Source organism: Danio rerio, chromosome 4 (assembly GCF_052040795.2).
Source record: "Danio rerio strain M-AB ecotype USA chromosome 4, GRCz13ab, whole genome shotgun sequence".
NCBI lineage: Eukaryota > Metazoa > Chordata > Actinopteri > Cypriniformes > Danionidae > Danio > Danio rerio.
The window spans coordinates 12,256,054-12,274,233 of NC_141024.2; the positions used below are offsets into that span (position 1 = coordinate 12,256,054).

The 18,180-nt window shown below is 34.8% G+C and overlaps 1 protein-coding gene across 2 annotated transcripts in view; it reads left to right on the forward strand.

Annotated features, from left to right (window-relative positions):
• mkln1 (muskelin 1, intracellular mediator containing kelch motifs) overlaps positions 1-17,833 on the forward strand; it is a 40,140-nt gene extending 22,307 nt beyond the window's left edge. The window contains exons 11-18 of one of the 2 annotated variants that reach the window (XM_087246096.1): positions 23-244; positions 3,573-3,702; positions 8,723-8,870; positions 11,086-11,200; positions 13,336-13,475; positions 13,883-13,985; positions 15,877-15,931; positions 16,017-16,618. In XM_087246096.1, coding sequence (XP_087102222.1) covers positions 23-244; positions 3,573-3,702; positions 8,723-8,870; positions 11,086-11,200; positions 13,336-13,475; positions 13,883-13,985; positions 15,877-15,931; positions 16,017-16,138 — 1,035 coding nt within the window. In that variant the 3' untranslated portion in view covers positions 16,139-16,618. 2 annotated transcript variants of the gene reach the window in all.
• The last annotated feature ends 347 nt before the right edge of the window (positions 17,834-18,180 follow it).

Sequence of the window (18,180 nt, forward strand, 5' to 3'; positions counted from 1 at the left end):
AATCTTCCTTTTGCGTCCTCAGATGTGCATGGACTCTGAGAAGCACATGATCTACACGTTTGGTGGTCGGATACTGACGTGTAATGGCAGCGTGGATGATGGCAGGACGTCTGAACCTCAGTTCAGTGGGCTTTACGCGTATCACTGTCAAGCTGGCAGCTGGAGCCTACTCCGAGAAGACTCGTGTAACGCAGGGCCGGAGGACATCCAATCTCGCATCGGACACTGCATGCTCTTCCACACGGTGCGTCTCCTTAGTAATGACCCATAAAGTGATACATTGATGCTTGTTAGGTCACTGCTTCTAGTGCTAATTACTCCATCAGATGCAAGAGCAACTAATAAACGATGCTAATATACACACTCATAGTCTGCTGCAGTGCTAACGTGAAATTATCATTCTTAACTTGGGATGTTGTGTGCTTGGACTGTTTTGCACATCAGAGATTAGATTAAATGGATAGCTATGTAAATAGTGGTCAAATAGAGCTGCACAATATATTGTTTTGGCATCATTGTGTGCATCTGCAATAGTCGCATCGCGAGATATGCAATGTTAAGTCTGGATTATACAGCAGTCAACATTTGAAGTGGATCAAAACCTTTAATCGAAGTTGTCTTAAATCTACTGAGCAAAACCCATTCTTGTCTTAGGACAATTTTGGAAAACTGTTTTGATCCTCTTCAAGTGTTGACTACTGTAGTTGATTAGGAGCCACAGAACACATGAGATTTGTAGAGTCACTGCTTAGTTCAACTATAATAGAGTGAAAGTTTATTATTTGGATGTGTTTCTAAGAGAGTTCAAAACATTAGGGCATAAGAAATGATGTTTGGAAGATTAACAAAAATGTACTGTATTTAATAATAAATAAAAAAATAATTTTTGTCTTGTTTCTAGTCCAAATATCTACATTTTAAAGCAAAAATATGATTATTTTACATAACCCATTGGCAGATAATGTTGCTTATTTCAAGGAAAAAACTCTTTAGTTCTCGCTTCCTTCTGAAGGTGAAAATAAATATAAAAATAATATTTTTGCTATTTGACTAGAAATGAGACAAAGTAAGAACTTTTTTTTGCATTGTGACTATTTAATTTCCTTACCTGAATACTGTTAGACCCCCCCAAAAAAACTGTTAAGTAGACCACCTTGTGAATCTGTATTCATATCACAATATTTGTCAAAGAAAAATAAAATATCGCAATATCATATTTTTTCCATATCGTGCAGCCCTAGTCATAAACGAGCATTAAGTTGAGTAGAGGCTTGGACACAGAAACATTATTTATTCTGTCATGAACTAATAATAATAATTGTATATCTTTTTAAGCATAAATATAATATACAGGAAAATTCTTTTTTTTTTTCTCTTGATTTAATAATTTAAATCAAGAGGTGGGGTGGCAGAGTAAAATGACAGAGGTGAAGTGCGCCAGACAAACACAAACTGTGTGCGAATACTGCAAAATGGCATCAACTTACACTGGACCAACCTGACACTTCAATGAAAAACTACTGTTACAAACGTCTATATGCCAAAAAAAATTATGAATCTGTTAATAAGCCAAACCACATGGAGCGGATGATTTGCAGCTCCGCTTGCTCCGACGAGTGCTAAGGAGATCATGCGGTGCATCAGTTTTCATAGCGAAAGTGTGAAAGTATTTTTCAGACTGAAAGAGAAAGTTCTTCTGTTGCAGGACCAGGTATTAGACTATTTTTACCCTCTCCTTTTTAAATTAGTTTATTCATATTTAAATAATTTGCTTGATAAGATTATCTATTTTTAAGTGTATCACACTGATACTTATACTAATTAATACTTATACAAATAATATTAATTATTCACCTTCATAATCATGTTCAACTCCTGTCTCTAACCTCCTATTTTTAGAATTTATTTGTTTTTAAAATAGCAATTTAGTTATGGCAGAAAATATATTATTTTGCAAAAAATGTGCAGCAATTAAGAAAAAAAAAATGAAAGGGCTCTTCACCTTAAATTTGTTTAAAACTACTTTGTTAAAAAATCATGACTAAATCAAGAATTGTATTGAATCATGAGTCAGGTGAATCGTTACATCCCTAAAGATAATGCAAGGGTATATGTTGTTCTGTTATTGTGATGAAAGAAATTTGTGTTTCCTCTTTTATCGCTGATATATACATATGCACACGCATAACATGTGTATTAGGGCTGCACAATATATCTTTTCTGCATGGATATCGCAATATGAGCATCTGCAATTGTCACATCGCATAGATATGCAATGTTGAGATGACTTGGCAGTGTAATTTCTACATTTACATATACAAAACTATAAAGCATCCACTGTTTATTTCACTTTTATCTTTGCTTTGTTGCATTCATCTATGGTTATAGTTTATTGCATGTTAAGCATAATTCACTCCTCTACAGAATCATCCCAGTCAATCAAAATCAATACATTTGTTAACACTGTAGGGACCAATTTTCACTATTAACTTAGCTTAATAGCATGCATGTTATTGAGATATTGGCTGCTTAATATACTTATAAAGCTCATGTTCTGTATTATTCTTCATCCCTAATCCAACCCAAAACCCAAAAATTATAGGCTGTCTGTGGGGTATTAAAAAGTATTAAAAGTTGATGTATCAATTTTGAGAAAAATATGGCCCTAAAAAACGATTAAAAAGTCTTAATCCCGTTTTTACGAGGTTTAAAATTTTGTTTAAGAGTTGTTGAAAGTGTTTGACTCCGAAAAAGCATAAATATATTCGTTTTCCTCCTAATATTAACAAGGGTGTGCCAAGCTCCCCCGTCTGGGTAATGTCATGTAATTTGCGACAAATGCAGTAAGGTGATGTGACACTCTCCACATGCGGTGAAACCATGGAGCGAAACAGACGGCAAAATGGGAAAAAGTAAGTTGGTTGGAGAAAGAGGAGTTGTCGCTGAAAATAAATGTGTAATTTATTCTTTCATGTTTTGTTTCTCCTGAGCTTATCTCAGTTCTGTTGCACTGTTGTGCTCCATTGATTTATTTAACTACAACTTTTAATTAACAACTGTTTATTAAGTTAAAGGTTTGTTATGGATTAGAACTTAAAGTGGCGATATGGTCTAAAAAAATTCTGGGAAGGTCTTTAAAAAAAATCTTTAAAAGGTATTGAAATTACCCTTAGGATTCCTGCATATACCCTGTATTAATAAGGAGCAAATTAGAAGTTTAGTGAAGCAAAAGTCATAAATAGTTTGCTAAGAGCGAGAACTGAACCTTAAAATAAAGTGTGACCAAAAATTATTTAACAAAGTATATCGCAGAAGAACAAAATATCGCAATGTCAGATTTTTCTAATATTGTGGAGCCCTAATGTATATATAAATATAACATTTGCAATGTAGAATTATCTTGACATCCTTCATGTACAATATTTCAAGAAAATCTTTTTAAAAAAATATTTTAAAGGATGATTATTGTGATGCATTTTATTGTTTACTTCTTTTTATTAAAGTTTTAAATTTATAAGTGATTTTTTTTTTAAAGCAAGTTTGATTCTTATTCTTCATTTTCTCTCCCACAGAGAAATCGTTGCCTGTATGTTTTTGGAGGTCAGAGGTCCAAAACGTACTTGAATGATTTTTTCAGTTACGATGTTGACGGTGACCATGTGGAGATCATCTCAGATGGCACCAAGAAGGACTCTGGCATGGGTATGTTATCACCTAACTCCATGTTTGTTTCAAATAAAACAAGCTGGGATTTATAAATCTAAGCATTTGAAATCTATACTACGCTTGTACTGTAACAATAACGCCTACAAAGCTGTGTCCTGACAAGAAGCTCCTTAAAAAGCGAGCAGAGGAATCTTAAGCATGAAGGTGACATCATGTTCAAAAATAGAGTTGAATCAGGTGGGGATTATGTCACTGCTATGGCCTGTTACGCGCAGCTGAGGGCGAGCATGTGATCTGTTGCCATCCTGCTGTTCAACCGCTAAATCAGCTTGACATCATCTGTCTTCCTGATATTGATATGCACAGATCTGCTGGTGGGGTTGATGGTGAGGAACGTGTTTTTAGGGGATTGCGATGATGATTGGTGAATATTGCAGGAAGACGAGGATTTTGAAGTTACAACATTGCACTCTGCCAACACTCTTTCTGACACTCAAGATATTGTTCTCATTACATTTGAATATTTAAAGCCTTTTCCGGGAAGCTTGGAATATGCAGCCCTAGATGAGTCTTTCTTAGTTTTGTAAAGGTTTCTAGAGAATATGTTTGTGGATTTGGCCTTGTCTTACAAACACTGCTTTATTGCGTATAAACAGAATTAAATGAACATTTATTGCTATATTATTATTATTATTATATAATTTAAATTCATGATTCTTTAACAAAATACTCAGTTTGAATTAATGATCACAAGAAAACGTCACTTGTTTCACTATTAGATGAATCAGCATTTTTTAGTTACATGTTTAATGGTTGCTTGTCACTTGTTTGAATAACAATGCAATGGATACACCTTATTTACATGTTATTAGATGTTATTTTCAAAAAGTGATTTTTTTGTAAGTATTTTGATTATTATATAGATGTCAGTGTTTTATATTTGAACTATAAAGTAATTTCAGCAACTCTGTGATGATTTGAATGATTTTAACATAGAAACAACAATATTGAGTGTTTGAAAAGACTAAAGATTGGATTCGAAACCAAGATTGAAACTGTGCATGACAAATCATGGTCTTTTAGCAATCAGTTTGCATTTGATGCACATGATCAATAGTTGAAGATGGTTTCTATGTGGTTGCTTGAGTGTTGGTTACTTGCTCACAGAGATGTTTCTGTGATGTTATTTATTATTTTTTTGTTATTATATTATTATTTATTTATTTATTGATTTTTAGGGGGTTTTTAACTGGGGGCCAGAGCCTCACAAAACTTATAAGTTGAAAGACAAGAAAAGGCTTAAATCAAGATGAAAAATTAGAATTTATTTTAAGTGCAACTTAATTAAATAATAAAACCCCAACATTTTAATTGCATTTGAAAACTGCTAGTTTTTAATTGAAGAACGTTTATTTCTTACACAAAACTGAATATGTGATGAAATAGTAAAACTTTTAAAAATGCAACATATCTTTTTGTTTAAATTTTTAATGATAAATGAAGCCTGAAATAAATAAGTGTAAAAGTGCTAAGATATTTAAAACTGAAATAAAACAAATAATTATGAACATAAATCTATTCATATTTATATAAATATTTTTAAAACAAAACAAAAATGCTGTCGCAAATTTACTTAAATTACAAATTCTAAAACTTAATGAAATACTACGATATTATAAACAATAATAACAAGTTGAAAAAGCAAACCAGTTGTTGTCAGCATCTGCCCTCTTTTGGCACACAGCAGCATTTAACAATTCCAGTCTGCTGATGTTCTGAGAACTTCGTTTGACGACTTCAGAACTCAATTCTTAGAAAATACTTCATGCACACGCACCTGTGGTAATTTAACTCACCTAGCACGCACTAGCTCTATAACCACATCAACTACACACACATGCAAATGACACTCACAAAAACTCAATGACGGTTTACAACAATACAGACCTTGTGAAATGTTTCTGCTCATAACAGGGAAAAAATTGTGAGCAGCACCCACATAATATTCCCTTCATACCATTTCGAAAATAGACATGATCAGGTTATACATACAAATTGATCACTCAAGACCTACACACTTATATTTATTGAAAGGGGAAGAAAAACCTGTCGTGACTAAATATTTTGACGATAATACATATTTTAATAGAATGTGTATTTTTAAATGACATTGGAGAAAATTTTTATTCAGGAAATATTTTACAGGAATTGTTTAAAAGGTGTCTTCAAGACGAATATGGATCCTTATTCAAACTATAGCATCTTTTATGACTATTTTTGGTGTTGTTAATTGTATGTTCGTTGTACAATGAATGTTTTTTAAGAAACCGATATGATTGCATGTTCTATATTATATTGTATACAATTACTATAGGTTTTGCCATGAATGTAGCCAGTGCTGCTGATATGGCATTAAAACATAAATAAATGAATAATATCCCCTTCCCATTTCTCTTTAATCAGGAATAACTGCATGATATTATGTCAAACACGACCAAGAAGGTGAAATAGTGTGAAGCCTGAGAGAGACTGCAGACACAGGCCTGTGACACACTTCCTGTTCCCATAAACAGATTGTGTAAAATCTCAATGGGCGACTTTGACGCAGTCAGAGAGTATAAAAAGAGCTCTGTGTTCTCTGTTATCACATTAGAGAGAGCGAGAGAGATGTGTGTTGGGCTGACAGAAAGAGAACGAATAAGACCAAAATAAGACTGAACAGAACAAGCATTAGCAGGAAGGAAACACTGAGCCCAAACAATGTACATACAGGCGGACATTAAAGGAATAAAGCAACCAAAAATAAAAACCATGAAGATTTAAACAAGGATAATGCTTTGAGCAAAGAAGCAAAAGTGGAGTTATTGGCTCTGAAAAAACAAACAAGACATTCAAATTGGTCTGCTGAGACAATGTCCGGTTGAGTTCTTCACAAGTAGTTGAGCGAAATTTGTAATGAAAGTCTGCAAAAACCGTAAGCTGTGGCCATTTTTTTTTTATATTGTGACGGTAAAATGTAGATCGGATACGCGGCCGGCCGAAAGCACGATATCAACATCAGTATAGAAGCATTTTTATGACACTGTATAACAATAATTAATATTTTTACAGTACTGTGGTGGTTAGGGTTGGGGTGGGGTAGGCATTAATATATATACAATTGATTGGGTAGTTTAATAGATAACCTAAATAATACTTGAGTTAAAGGTTGGGACGGGAGGACGTTAATAAAATACAATAAATGGGAAATTTAATATAATATTTAATAATTTCTAGTTAACTTAAGGCCACAAACATATCAGATCTAGCAACAATCTATTGTGACAGTTCCTAGAAAAGCAGAATATTAAGTGAGAAAACGGTGGGCGTGGCTTTTTTTTCTACTGGGAGCTGATTGGATGTAGTGATGTAGGCGATTCATTCTTTAAGATAGGGAAAAGGGTTTCAGGAGAGTTATTACAACCTTTCTGTTTGAATTGAACACCACAAAACTAGCAACATGAGTTATCACTATCAATATGGCTAGTTTTGATTTCATGCGTACTTTAAATAATGGGAAGTGTAACGTTCATTTTAACACGCAGATGTTTTGACCAATTAGAGTCAAGTATTGTAGGGTGCTGTCTTATTTATTCATTCATTTTCATTTTGGCTTAGTGGCTTTATCTGGGGTCGCCACAGCGGAATAAACCGCCAACTTATCCAGCATGTTTTATGCAGCGGATGCCTTTCCAGCTGCAATCCATCACTGGGAAACACTCATACACTCTCAGTCAGGGAGCTGTCTGTGTGATATTATTTTTAGCAAAATATTATGTGTTTTTTTATCATTACTTTGTATTCTTTTACTAGTGGCTGATGCTTTTGAATAATATTAAACAGCGCCTAATATAGATCATTAATATTGTTCTCTTATTAAATATATTTTATTATATATTATCAAAAATTAACATTGGAAAATATAATGTAAGAGTCTGTAGCTATGTCTACATCCAAAAAGTGAACTAAATGTATGTGGAAAACTGGAATATTGCATCTAAGATGTACAAATAAAGCAGTGTTTTAATCCAATGAGTCAAAGAGAACAAAATCACTTCCTGATTAACTGGTGCCGAATATCAAAAGTAAAACTGGAATAAGAGTAGTAAGTAAGTAGTAAGAGAAGCTGTGTCAATCATTTCTTTATTTATTAAATGACTTGCGCCTCAGAAGACAATGCTGACACGCAGCGAACACATGGTGGTGTTTAAAGGCATGAGACGTGGAGCACAGACGCTCTTGATTCTGGAGGTCATTATTAATATAATAAAACTAATACTGAAATTGTTAAGATGTTTTAGAATGACCAAAACAACATTTTAGATGTTTTACAATGTGGTCAGCTGCCTGCTTTGTCCATTCAAACACATTATTATCATCACATGATCTCTTATAAAAAAATTACACAACTTCTTTTAATGTGCATACTGGAATTTGTTCACTAAAAGTGTTTTCATCGTAGTTTGTGCATTTTTCTTATCGAATAAAAAGTTTATCCTACTCAGTCATGCGCATATGTTTTTTATGAGCATTTTCAAAATGTATGCGCATCTTTCTGTTTCCATCAACTGTTTTTTATGTGCATATACAAAATGCGCATAAGAGGAAGATGAAAACATAGCTGGTTAAAAGTAAATGTAATCAATCAAAAATGTTAGTTTTACTTGCAAAGTCATGTTGTTTATAGATAACAAAGAAAATATAAAGTGGTATTAGTCATCCTCAGTATTTTCACATTGTTTTATTAAATCACAGAAAAGCTTTATAGGCATTATTTTATGACCATATTCAAGTGAGGGTATTAAAAACACAATGCAACATCTAACTCAATGTCATTTTTTTTAAACCGCACATTTTGTGTATTCACTCAGAATTGCTAGGTAGGGCAAAAGAAAACCTCTCAATTCGGCTGAAAACATCCATAAAATAGTAGTGGTTTACTTGTTATTTACAAATGATTACACCTAGCTGCTTTCGACGATTTATACCTTGTCCTGATGACATGTTTGTGTTGCAGTACCAATGACGGGCTTTACTCAGCGTGCCACTATTGACCCAGAGCTCAACGAGATTCACGTCCTGTCGGGACTCAGCAAAGACAAAGACAAACGTGAGGAGAACGTGCGCAACTCCTTCTGGATTTATGACATCGCACGCAACAACTGGTGCGTGAGTTTTGCGGACACGCTGTTCATATGCACGACACTGCGCACTGAATACTAATGAGTGCAGTAGAGCTGTTGTTTATGTGTGCTGGCCAGAGGACAAGCCTGCATCCTTAATCCAAGACATGCCTTCAGGCGGCTAATTCCTGAGGTTTCAGATTGCCGTACACTGCAGGGAAGAAGAACAATCGTCAGTCGGGTTTTTTCAGAAAACATCTTTTCTTCTTCCTGAACTGTATGTTCTCATTTCTGTGGACTGGATGATGCAATGAATGTGTTCTAGATGTTTTCATCTCGCACACGTTTTCACATTCAGTGGCTTCACTAATATTAGCACTCTAGATAAATATGAGGAAAGAAGGCTGTGAAAAAGATGCATTTATTATTTAATCATTAATCTTTGCTCTGAATGATAAGAAAAACCCTTATTAAAGGGATAGTTCACCTAAATAATTAATATTCTGTCATCATTTTCCTGACCCTTCACTTGTTTTAAACCTGTTTGACTTATACCTGCCATGAGTATAACCACATTCACCATTGGGAGGCGATATAATCACTCTTGTGGGAGAATTTTGCTTTCACATTCCAAAATAACAATCCAACAGTGCCCGATAGCTCCACATCTTCTACGTGAGCAAAGCAGTCGCCATCGAGTGTGTGAAGTGTCCAACATAACATTTTAACGGTTAAAGTGCATTATCCGAGTATTTTAAAGTGCACTTATTCTTTTTTAGAGTTTTCAGTGTGAATGCAATGCTTATACTATTTATAGTACAAAATGGCGTAGAATAGCGCGTAAGCATGCTATTTGGGATGCACCTATAGTTTTGTTTTCAGAAATAAGTCAAAATAAGAGTTTTCCCTTAACGTGGAAAACTAATTTTCTATTTGGGCAAGTAAAATAATATATATAAGAATAAACACACTTAATTTGATGATGATGATGATGTTAAGCCTTTATTTGTCACATACACTTTTACATGTAGTGAAATTGAACCCCTTTGACCAAATAAAAACATCACACATTTCAGGGATTAGACGAAAGATAGCTATTAGAAAAAATAAATAAAATGCATTAAGATGGATGCAACAGGGAATGAGAACAGGGGATGTGGATATACTGTCGTCTGATAAAGGCGGGAGCCATCTGGTAATGCAGCCAGGGGGCGCTGGTCACATACCCGTCTACCCACACCGGTGGGTGAAAGCAGCTGATTTCGATGACTTATTTCTTAAAACGAAACACGTTTTTACTTGTCTAGAAAATGCTTCTTGATTTTAATAATTGTTTGATAATTGAACTAGAAACTATTCAAAAAGTTGAGTGGCCACAAAAAAATCTCCAAGAATCCCAGCTGGAGAAGGGCAGAAGTTATTTTGCTCTAGAACTACAATCCGACTGCACCTTCATCATCACCACAGACTGCTTGAAAGAGTTTCAGGAGTAAAGCCTCTCTCCTCATTCACAAGCAATTTCAAGCATCTTCAATTAATATGTTAAAGTTATAGTTCACCCAAAAATTGTAATTCTGCCATAATTCACTCTCACATTTTTTTTTCAACCCTTTATGAGTTTCTTTTTTTGTTAAACACAAATGAAGATACCTGTAACCACCGGCTTAATATTTATTTTTTATACTATGGAAGTCAATGGTTACAGGATTTCAGCTTTCTTTAAAATACCTTCTTAAGTGTTCAAAACTTATAAAGAATTGGAACCACTGTTAAGAGAGTAAATAATGAGTAAATATTCATTTTTTAGTGAACTATCCCTCAAATATTTTACACAAAAACTCAAAAGATCAACATTTTTCATTTATTTTTTGCTGATATTTACAACGGGTGCCAATATTCGTGGAGTAATCTGTAAAATAATAAACAAAGCGTCAGTAAAAAGATTTCACAGGCATGTCTGACCTTCAGAAAGGAGTCAGTGGTTCCCCAACAGGAACAGAATGTTCTCTTCTCGCTTATGTGTGCGTGTATTAAATGTGTTTTTCACTTAAACGGGGGAGAGAAACCTTTTGTTCTGTACACTAATTGAAGCAGTTGGCTTCTAGAAAACTCAGTCAGTCTTTCTCTTGGATCTGCTGCTGCTTTCTGTCACTTTTTGTTTATTTGACTCGATTTGGGTGGGTGCGTGTGTTTGTACACTTTGCTTGGACGGTATGCGCTGTTTAGTGTGAAAGACTAACTGTGTGTTTGTTTACAGGTCCTGTGTTTATAAGAACGACCAAGCGGTGAAGGAAAACCCCACTAAGGCCCTGCAGGAAGAGGAACCTTGTCCTCGGTTTGCTCATCAGCTTGTCTACGATGAACTCCACAAGGTAATGTTGATCATGGTTTTAATCTAACCCCAAGTTTCAATCTCAGCTCTCCTCAAGCAGGGTTATTATAGTTCAGTGCTTTTTAACAACATTCCTGGAGCCCAAAAACACTGCATGATCTGCATGTCTTCTTAATCAAACACACCTGATTCAACTCATCAGCTCGTTAGCAGAGACTCCAGGACCTCAAATGATTGTGTGAGACAAAGGAGACGTGCGTGAAATTAACTATCATTTTTGTCATCTGAAGTTAACTTGGCTGGAAAAAATGGACATGAAATAATAAGTAAGGTAAAACTTTAGTACTTTAGTTTGAGTATCTACATTCAGTATTAACTAGTGGCTTATTATCTGCTTATTATTAAGATATTGACTGTTTATTAGCACTTTTAAAGTTCAACATGATCTTATTCTACATACCTAATCATACCTAATGTCTAACTATTAATGAATAGGGTATATGTACAGCTAGTGTTTGTTTCCGTACTGATAAACTTCTGGTTAATGTGACTTTTTTAATATTTATATGGTTACTTTTATAGCATCAATGCTGAAATGTGATTAAAATATAATCAGTTAAATAGACCTAAGCATTCATTTAGTGGTTCAAGCGTAAACCAGAAGGAAAGCTGTATACACGCATACGCCCGTCAGGATCAGCAATCCTGCAGAAACTCCATTACTGGGGTAAAATTATTTTTCATATTTTAAAGACATGGTGCAGGAAAGTTGTAATTTAATTAAGTGCTTCTTGTACATTCTGAGACCTACATTATATATCGTATATCAATCAGGCAGTGAAGATTGTTGATTTTTAAAGAAAACAGACATTAAACGTGGTATATAGTTCGCTGGAAGCGTTTGAGGTTACTGAAAAATTAAAAGTCCTTCAGCATACACCCCATTAAATGTTTATTGAGCTACAAATCATAGTTAATGGTTTGTTAATAGCGAAAATTCTATCTTAAAATAAAATGTGACCATAAGAATTTTCTCATTCTTGTGTAGATTAACAAAAACTAAAAATAAAAAATATATTAAGCTAATAACCCCACAAAAAAACTGAAGAAAATTACTAAAACTAAAATTCAAATGAAGATGTTTATATTAAATCATATTATGTTGTGTTTTTGCATTAGATTACTACATAAGTAATATGTAATGTCATCATAAAATAATTTTGAATAGATTTTTTAATTGGCGGTTAAATCGTATTATAATTTTCTAAATTAAATAGCTAGTTTAAAGATGCTAGTTATTAATAAATGTTCAACAGCCATTCATATTAAACTAAATGACTGAAACTAATACTAATGCGCTGATAAACACTAGTTATGAAGGAATAACTTGTTTTTTTATCCTAATTTTATGTTCCTTCAAAAATGAAATTTATAAAACATCATCTGGTGGCATCTCATAAAATGAGAGCACATTACAACTGTCCTTGGCTTCCACTTACATTCAGAATGTATTTTAAAGTATTATTACTTGTCTATAAAGCACTAAATGGCCTAGGACTTCAAAACATTACAGATATGCTGACTGAATACAAACCTAACAGGTAACTCGGATCATTAGGATCAAGTAAACTACAAATTTCAAGAGTTCAGTCAAACCAGGGTGAATCCGCCTTCAGCTATACGGCCCCTGCTGCTGGAATTAGCTTCCAGAAATGATCAGATGTGCTCCCACATTAGGCACATTCACATCAAGACTGAAAACACATCTGTTTAGCTGTGCATTTACTGAATGAGCACTGTGCTATGTCTGACAGATCACACTATTATGTCTTTCTCTTTTTTTTCATTCTTTTATAATCAGTTTTTTTTTCAGCATTTTAATCTGTTTTTAATCATTTTAATTATTTTAATCGTTTTTATTTTCTCGATTCTTTTATTCTTGTGTATGTAAAGCATTTTGAATTACCATTGTGTTTGAAATGTGCTATATAAATAAACTTTCCTTGCCTTACTCTCGATCCAATCAGAAAGGATGCTTTGCCAGATTTTTATAGAGATAACAAAATCAAAATTTTATTTCTATTTGATAGTTTGACCTGATAAAACGCTTGTTTCCTTAATTCTTCCACTGATTAATCAATGGGTTTGATTAAGACGATCTCATACACACTGCAGGTGCATTACCTGTTTGGTGGAAACCCAGGAAAGTCCAGCTCTCCCAAAATGCGACTGGATGACTTCTGGTCCCTAAAGCTCTGCCGCCCTTCCAAAGAATACCTGCTGCGTCACTGCAAATACCTCATTCGCAAATACAGGTACGCACTTTAACACGGTACATTTCACCTGACCTCACAGCTTCTGAAATGCCTAGAAATAATGTTTACTCAATTATGTGCCCTGGTCTGACTCCAAAGAAAACCTTTCCGAGATGCTTTGTTTCCAAACAGAGCTAGGGAAATGTTTAGATATCCGTTCCACGTTCAATAGTTTTGTGTTTAATGTTAAAAGGGAGTTTATGAACTGGCTCTGATCCGTCCGCTCTGGATGTAAACCAGCTGTATTGTTATGTAATTGCTGTGTCATGCAGCACTGCAGTTAGTGATTAAATTACAGTAGTAGTTTTCCATCAGTGCACATTATTTCTACTGTTCTGCTGCCCTCTGCTGGACACTCATTCTTTCCTGATTGACTGTGTATTCTGCTTGTGTGTGTGTGTTTGCAGGTTTGAGGAAAAGGCTCAGACCGAGCCCTTGAATGCACTTAAATATCTACAGAATGATCTGTCCCTCACTGTGGACCACACTGATCCTGATGAGACGAAAGAGGTCAGGAGCCACCGTGATAAACTTTATTACTTTTCTTAAGCATGTTTATAACGAGCCTTAGTCTTGATTGAGTCAGGATATGCATTTACTTTCGTTTTAATAGTGAAGGTGTAAATTTAGCCTGATTTGAGAATTATTCGGCTAAGTAAAGACGTTTTACTCTAGTACTATTTATATTTTTATAACAGTTGTATTTTTAGTATTATTAGTGTTATCAGTATTAGGAGGATTTACATTCATTTTAATAGTGAAGGTGTAAATGCATAGCCTCATTTGGGAGTTAATCGGCTAAATAAAGACATTTTACTCTTGTAATATTTTAAATTTTTATAACTATTGCACTATTTTTAGTATTAGGAGTAGGAGGAGGAGAATTATTAGTATTTAGTATTATTGTTATTAATATTATTACTAAAACGTAATGGTTATTGTCATTTTCTGTGCTTTCAAAAATGTAAGGGTTTTTCTTCAAGCTGAAACATTTGAGCTTTTATTTTGTAGTTTGTGTGGATTACTGTGAAATGCTTATGAGCTGTTCATGTCGAAAGAGCGCTGTGCTGTGCTTCTGATCACATTTGTATTTATATTGTGATCACATTTATAAACCATATTTCATTCTTAAGCATTGTTTTTGGTTATTATTAGGAAAAAAATAAGTTTGAGTTTATTTTTAAAGCGCATTTATACAATCAGGGTGTATGGACAAACAAATAAATTTAAAGATAAAAGGACAAACTCAGTACAATTACAAATTAATCACCACAAAAAAAAACAAACAAAAAAAAAAAAACACCAAAAGCTGGATTATTATAAAACTCTGCTTGATTGAAAGCCCGTGATAAATATTACTTTTTTTGCAGGGGCTCTTCTCCTTTATATATTTGCCAACTTGAGTTGTATACTTTCATTAAATCATTAGTTCACCCACAAATAAATATTTTCTTGCAAATAACTCGCCCTCAACTGGTTTCAAACCTGTTGAATGCAAAAAGATGTTTTGAAGGATGTTGAAAAAGGGTAACCATTGACTTTCATATGATTATGGTTTCTAATATTCTTCAAAATATCTTCTTTTGTATTCAAAAGTGGAGAAAAATATATAATTTTTGAGTGGACTATTCCTTTAAGGGTGCTTTCATGCTAGCACTTTTGGTCCACACTTGGGTTTGTTTGACGTTAAGGTTCGGTACCTTTAGCTAGTGTAAACGCTGTCTTCTGAACTCTGGTGCGCACCTGTGAACCGTGCCCGAGTCCGCCTGAAAGAGGTGGTCTGGGGTACTGTTTGTGTGAAATCTCTTAAGGTTCACTTCTGATATGAATGCAATTTTACCAAATATAACGGAAGTGAACTGCCAACAGTACAACAAACTTTAGTTTTTATAACATTCATTTGTGCTTTTGTGTCTGTGTATCACCTAACTTGGAGACAAGCAGGACTGACCCAGTGCAAACACAGAGATGATGTCTGCTTGTCTCCACCATAAATGACTACTGCATACATTGCGTGATGTTCTGAACATTTTCAATGTTTTTTGTGGCAGATAGATGCAAGTGACTCTGTATTTTGGTTTTATTAACAAAAACAAAAGATTCAGTAAAAGCAGACTGATTGTGATATGCGGACGTCTTCATTTTGGCACTTTGCTTTCATGGCTGTCACCTTGCAATAGCTGTACACTAAACAGCAGCTTGATGATGCGAGCGTACCAGGGTTCAGAAGGAAAAAGACAGTTTGAACACAAACTAGCCGAGGGGGGATAATCAAACTTGGGTTCTAAGCAGACAGTCGAACTAAGTGTGAAATCACCCTAAGACTCTGCGTGCCCCCCAAGTCTGACTGAAACTGTAGCCCTCCCAGTGTTATAAATTAGCTCTGTTTTGTTTCCTGCAGTTCCAGCTCTTGCCCTCCGCTCTGTTCAAATCCAGCTCAGACTTCATTCCTCTAGGTAAGCAGCACTTTGTTTTGATTTCTTTAAACGACATCAGTCGTGTTCGACATACCTGATTGGCTATTTCTTCTCTTGATGACAGGCTTTTCAGATGTGGATCAGACGTACGCCCAGCGCACACAGCTGTTCGACACACTCGTCAATTTCTTCCCCGACAATATGACCCCGCCCAAGGGTAACCTCGTCGACCTCATCACCCTGTAGCCACGCCCACACACACTAGACCTCTCAGACTCCTCCCACTCAAAAACAGAAGTTATTTTTCTACATTTTCCCACCCGAGGTGAGCCGTGCCCACCTTACCTGTGTTTCAGATATAAAGTCACTTAAACGACTTATTCAGAAATATAATTTCTGCTCTGGATAACCAGGGTTTTTGTTTTATTTTATATATAAATATGATTTTTTTTTTATTTTAAGAACTAGGTTTAAATTTAAACGCCAAGTACTTTTATCACATTGAATTTCCTCTCATCCAAGTTGAAATGTAGGTGAGTTTTGTTTTGTTTTAAATTGAACTGTTTACATCCTGAAGAGTTGGATTTGATTTACGCACTGTGTGTTTAACATTGGTTTCCTTTCTGCCTTGCTCTTTTAAATCACTTTTTTTAGTGACATAAACCTGTGTTTGAGGTCGAAGGCAAACACCACAGCGCCCTCTAGAGTAAAACCTATCAGATAAAAGGATCCAGTCTCTCTTTTGAATACTGGCTTCCATCTAAACCCGCTGCTGCTATTAGATGCTGCCGTGACATTAGCGCTTTCTCTTTAATAGTGATCAAACATCACATTACATCCTTCTAAGTTCATCCACCACAAGCAATGAGATGTTACACATACGCTTTCCACTGTGTGTGTGTATATGTGTGTGTGTGTGTGTGTGGTAGCACATGGCCATTTACGGCAACACTAAACATCATTACACTCATATCCATTAGCATATGGATTTGCTGCAATTAGACGAAGACGTGGATTGACTGATTGTGTACATTACTATTTACTAAATGTTTGCTGTATACAAGTATTGGTACAAACTCTCAAAGGAGCCTTACATGGGACCACTGAAGACAGCAGAGACCCCTTATTATTTATGACTATTAATATATATTGTTTTTTCTTGGACGACTTGAGCCCTGAATGTCACGTCTTATGTCATAGAGATGTTTATATGAGCTTCCGGATTCCCATCCTGGACAGATGAATGTGCGCTGGATGAAAGTCTTCCGTGTAGTTAAGCGCGAGTGTGTGTGCAATGTTAGTTTACAGTCATTTGTCTTCATGTTGCACGAGTTTAAACGAGTTTTGCGCAATCGGATCGCTGTAGTTTTCCAAAACCAAAGGCTCCAGAATCATGGGATAGTAACATTACGCTTCATCCGGCTCATTTTGTCTTCTCCAGCGTCACATATCAGTATTAGCTGTGATATTTGGCTCGGTGCAGATACACTTGCATTGCCCTGTTTTTGTTTTATATAAATGATTCAGCACTTTTGATTTCTCTCCTGGTGCAGTTTGGGTGTTTATGATTTTTCAATCCAAGCCTTTTTTTTTGCCTTTTGTAGCTGTCGTTGTCTTTGTGCCAGGAGGAAAGCTTAAAATATGTTTAAAAAATATATATAATGAAATCAAGGAGGATCACGCAAGAGAATCGACACACAACCGCAGACTTTCGATGTCGCACTCAATGCCAAATTTTGTTCTTTTTATTTTGTTTTATTTTTCGTTTGGTGTACATTTCTGCAGTGTCAGAGATGAAGTGACTTTCTGGAAACGGTCATCTCGGTGAGCAACGGCGCTTTGAGATGTCAGCACTACACTGTGGCTCTCATGAATGTGTAGAACCTATTAAAACTGCATTGTATGTAATGTACATAAAGAATAAAGATTGTATTTTGTTCAGGTTTTCGTAAAAAAGTTTTTTGGTCTTGGTGTTCCTTTAACTTGCACCTTTAAGCGTCGAATTTGAGGTTTTATTTATATTTGTTTATTTATATTTGTAGTGTTTTGTAAAGTATAGGTTCATATTTAACTTTTTATTTATTTATTTTTTTAGATTACATCTTCGTTTGAAGCCCCTATAATTTCATACAAAAAGTAATAATAATAATAATAATAATGAAGATTTTTGCGTGCACATTCGATTATCATGTCGTCCACAAGGGAAAATTTTTCAAGCACATGACGTAAGTGTTGTGTGCGGACCACATAGTATCACGTGCACACAATATAGACATGCATATCGCGTA